This window comes from Gossypium raimondii, chromosome 6, assembly GCF_025698545.1.
Source record: "Gossypium raimondii isolate GPD5lz chromosome 6, ASM2569854v1, whole genome shotgun sequence".
Classification (NCBI taxonomy): Eukaryota; Viridiplantae; Streptophyta; class Magnoliopsida; order Malvales; family Malvaceae; genus Gossypium; species Gossypium raimondii.
Window position 1 is genome coordinate 50,394,459 of NC_068570.1, and position 5,077 is coordinate 50,399,535.

General features: G+C 38.6%; 1 protein-coding gene across 1 annotated transcript; it reads right to left on the reverse strand.

The window, feature by feature from the left end:
- Window positions 1–3,142: 3,142 nt before the first annotated feature.
- Window positions 3,143–3,505, reverse strand: LOC105772052 (uncharacterized). The gene has a single exon (XM_012593399.2). It carries the CDS (start codon window positions 3,503–3,505, stop codon window positions 3,143–3,145), a length of 363 nt encoding a protein of 120 aa, XP_012448853.2.
- Window positions 3,506–5,077: the final 1,572 nt, after the last annotated feature.

Consider the following 5,077-nt stretch of genomic DNA (forward strand, 5'->3'; position numbering starts at 1 on the left):
ATGTTCTGTAAGCAGTTTTTGTTGCTGGTTCGAGATGGATGTTCGGATTTAGAGTTTCAAGCTACAATTTAAGTGAGTATCAGGTATGTCTCTATACTGACTCTTGCATGTGAATTGTTCAAGTAGAATGATATAAATGCTAATGATATCTCGTATAAATGGTAAGTGTATGAAGTAAAGAAAATATGCTATATGTATCAAGGCGATATGTATAAAGTACTGACTGAATAGAAAGTTTAGTGGTAAGTATATAGGTAAAGTATGATTTAAAGTGTAACACCCCAAACCCAACCTAGACGTTATGGCCGTATCTAGCAATGTAACACGATAGTGTTTTTGAAACCTCGATGTTACGATGAAAACATTCCATGTTATTATATTTACTAAACCTTTGTTAGAACTTAGGAAGTCGTCTTTATTCATAAAAACATTTGTTTTGAAACATTCCTCGTTGCGGAAGCTTTACTAAAACAGTCTAAATGATCATGCGTTTAGAAACTACTTTAACTTTTTGAAAACCAAATTTCCTACGACTAGCAGGTATAAATCCATAAAGTAAAATAAATAAATAAAAACCCAAAATTTAAAACCAAAGTCCTAGAGGGTCCTTAAGTTACAACCCAAATAATCAATAATAATTAAATCATAAAACGTAAATTGAAAACCATGAAATCCAAAAGTTTTTGTGGTCACCGCTGAGTCCTCCGTCACATTGATCTGACTAAGTTTGGGGATTACCTGTGCACATAAAAAAATGGGTGAGTGTACGTAAACTCAGTGTGTGATCCCGCAGAAACAAACAAACAATCAGTCTTCACAGTGCACAGTTGAACAGTCTTGGGCCTAAGCCCTTTTCAGTATAAGTGAATCTCAGTACAGTGTCAAAAATGCAGTAGGGCCTTAGCCCATCACAGCAACAGTAGCAGTAACAGTTATGCAGTAGCAAAATCATACCCATCCAGCATCTAAACACCATCTCCGTCCAACCCTACACTCTATGTGGGGATATAATCAACCTACTCATCCCTACACTCCAACTAGTATCGAATGCGACACAAAACAGTAGTTTGCAGCTGAGCTGCCAGTAAATTAAGCTTAAAGCCTTTCAGTACAATTCCTTCTAATAACAACCCCCAACCCAATGCAATGCAACATACAATGGATGATATGCTATTATGCAATTTCAATACATATATTCGGTTCAGATATTAACACGCTGAGTATAGATATCATTCAATCAATTTCACATATTTAGGGGTTTAATTAGCGCTTACCAACCTTACAGAAGGTTCACAGTCGACTTGGTCGACCCGTGCAACCATAGAAACATTCCGGTAAAAATGGGCCTACACACCCGTGTGCCCGTGTGTGCCCCTGTGGCCCACTCGGCCAAAATTGGCCTTGGCCGTGTGATCCATTTTTAATGTAACCCATGCTAGCTAAATATTCATATATGTTTTCACTATTTACTTATATGTTCATTCAAAGTTGTCTACTTGAGTCATTGTCACTAAAATATTTATATCTTGAGTTATAGAATTCAAAATTAAGATCTCCTTGATGTTTTCGAAACTAGACTCAAATACCTTTCTACCATAAAATTTTTAGATTTTATAGTTTATCAAATAAGTGCAGTAAAATCTTCAAATCTATCCCGATTCTACTGCTTGACAGCTTCAACCTTTCCTTACTAAAAATTAATTATCTCTTAGTACAGAATAGGGATGATGTTTCTGTTTGTTTCTCTTAAAAATAGACTTGTTAAGGATTTAACCATATAAATTTAAGCCCACAAATTTTGTTTTACAATTTTTGATGATTTTCCAAAGTCAGAACAGGGGAACCCAAAACCATTCTGCCATTGTCTCATAAAATTCATTATATCTCATAACTTACAACTTCATTGCTTACACTATTTCTTCCATTAAAAACTAGACTCAACAAAATTTAATTCCATATATTATTCCAACCTCTAGATGAATTTCCACTATTTTAGATGATATTTCAAAGTTAGACTACTACTGCTGTCTAAAACCATTTTAGTGCAAAATGTTGAGTTCCAAGATTATAACATCCTTATTTCCTTTCTCTACAATTTTTTGCATCGTTTTCTCTTATTTCTCGACAACAAGAAATTTTGGCTTTTCGCCGAATCCCATTTTCTGCATTTCGGGTACACACCTGGTATCGTTTCTAATGCGTAAGCACTCCTGAGCCCCCACAACCAAAAAATCGATCAACAAATCTCCAGATTAATCACTTAATTCGTTTTTAATCAACCAATTTTGGGAGGAACTAGACTAAAAACCTAACAAAACCCTTACATTGGTTGAGTAACCACGACTTCGTACAATCACAGCTTCGATTCAAAACCACCAGCCCCTTGATTAGCTCCTAAACACCAAAAAGGAATCCCCCTTTCAGAGATTAACCAAGAGCGATTAACAATAGACAAAACCGTTACTTACCAAACACACGCAACCAATGATGAAAAAACAAATCAATTGGAAAATAAAGAAAGAAACGGAAGGGGAAAAATAATGGAAACGTCGGCAGCAACTAGGGGAAAGAATCGACAGAGAAGGGAAAAAAGAATAAGAAAACGTCAAAAAAAGTTTGGGTAATTGGAGAGAAAATAGAAACTCTGCTTTTTTTGCAAAAAAAAGATAATCAGATTATTGTATGATAACCTCTCCCCCATTATCTCCTAAAATCACTCCCTATTAACCCACTAAAACACAACTACTCAGAATTTTTCCACAACACAACTCTTAGCCGAAATTGGAGCAAAAATATTGTTTCCACGCCATCATAGAGAATTGAACACAGGACCTTATTCACACCAACACTCCACTTATCCATCAGACCAGCAGGCCCATTCTGTTAATTATTTGCTAACTTTTACTTAAAAGCCTACTGACCAAAGATAAGGCTTATTCGTAAAAATACCAAAATTTGCCCAAGTCCTGGCTTGAACTTGGGATCTCTCACACTCCCAGAACACTTAACCACTAAAGTAGATACACAGTTGTGTCACACCTTCGAAAGAAAAAAAATAAAACTTCTGGGGCATTACAACTCTACCCCTTAAAAGAAAATTTCGGCCTCAAAATTTACCTAATCAGAACAAATAAGGATACTGCTAACCTATCGCATCCTCAGGCTCCCACGTGGCCTCCTCAGTGCTATGATTACGCCATAGAATCTTCACCAAAAGAATAGAATTCCTCCTCAGAACCTTTACTTCACGATCTAGAATCTGGACAGGCTCCTCCTCAAAGGTCAAGTCTAGCCTAACGTCAATCTCCTCAACAGGGACAATATGAGTAGGATCAGAGCGGTAACACTTTAACATAGAGACATGGAACACATCATGAATGCGGTCCAACTTTGGAGGTAACTCCAACTGATAAGCGATAGGGCCCATACGTTTTAAAATGTGGTAAGGTCCAATAAACCGAGGGCTCAGCTTGCCCTTGCAACCGAACCTCAAAACCTTTTCCATGGCGAGACCTTGAGAAAAACTAAGTCCCCCAATAAATACTCGATCTCATGCCTATTCAAATCCACATAAGATTTCTTTCTGTCAAAATCCACTTTCAAACGACCCTAAATCAACCTAATCTTTCCTCTGTCTCAGAGACCAACTCAGGACCCAGAACACGTCGCTCGCCACACTCAGTCCAACATAAAGGAGGGTGACACTTATGACTGTACAGTGCCTCATAAGGTGCCATCTGGATGCTAGACTAGAAGCTATTATTGTAGGCAAACTCCACTAACGGCAAGTACTCCTCCCAACTGCCTCGAAAATCAATAACACAGCTCCTCAACATGTCCTGTAGTATTTGAATCACCATCTCCAACTGACCATCTGTCTGAGGATGGGAAGTAATACTGAAGTCTAATCTTAAACCCAGAGCCTCATGAAGCTTCTTTCAAAATTGAGACATGAAACAAGGATCCCTATAAAAAATGATCGAGACAGGTACCCCATGCAGTCTCACTATTTTCGATATGTAGAGCTTAGCTAATTTCTAAAGAGAAAATTCTGTCCTTACCGGGATGAAGTAAGTAGACTTGGTTAATGATCCACGATGACCCAGATAGAATCCTTCTTAGTGGGTGTTAAAGGAAACCCACTAATGAAGTCCATCGGTACTCGCTCTCATTTCCATAACAGTATCTTAACCAGCTGCAGCAAACCCGAAGGTAACTAATGCTCAGCCTTAACCTGCTGACAAGTCAAATAGCGAGCAAGAAAGTCAGTAACCTCACACTTCAACCCTAGCCACTAGTATAATTCCTGAAGATCTCGGTACATCTTGTTCCCGCCGGGATGCATAGTATAGGGACTACCATGCGCCTCTTTCAGAACCGAATGCCTTAAATCCTCATCATTCAGTACACAAATCCAACTGTTGAAACAAAGTACCCCATCTCTGTTTATCCCAAAGTTAGTAGTGCAACCCTTCTCAACCTGACGAAAACGTAATCTAAGAGACTTATCCCCAAACTGTTTACCTCGAATCTGTTCAATCCATGTCAGTTTGACCTGAAGTTCTGCCAACAGACTTACATCATCGAATAGGCTAAGTCGAGCGAACATCGCTCTCAGATCGGTCATAGCCCTACGGCTCAACGCATCGGCCACCACGTTGGCCTTGTCTGGATGGTACTCAATGATACAGTTGTAATCCTTAAGTAGCTCAACCAATCTTCACTGCCTTATATTCAGCTCCTTCTGAGTAAGGAGATACTTGAGGCTTTTGTGATCAGCATAGATGATACACTTCTCACCATACAGATAATGCCTCTAGAATTTTAATGCAAAGACTACGGGAGCCAACTCCAAATCGTGCATCGAATAGTTCGCCTTGTGTGTTTTAAGCTAACGAGACGCATATACAACCACCTTACCATCTTGGATCAACACACATCCCAAACTGACATGTGATGCATCACTATAAACTGTGAACTCCTTTCTAGGTTCAAACTATACCAAAATAGGAGCCTTAGTCAATACAGTCTTAAGCTTTTCAAAGCTCTCTTACTGCGCATTAATCCAGTCAAACGG

Coding starts and splice junctions, on each gene's coding strand:
- LOC105772052 (XM_012593399.2), bottom strand. CDS start 3,505: ATGGAAAAGGTTTTGAGGTTCGGTTGCAAGGGCAAGCTGAGCCCTCGG.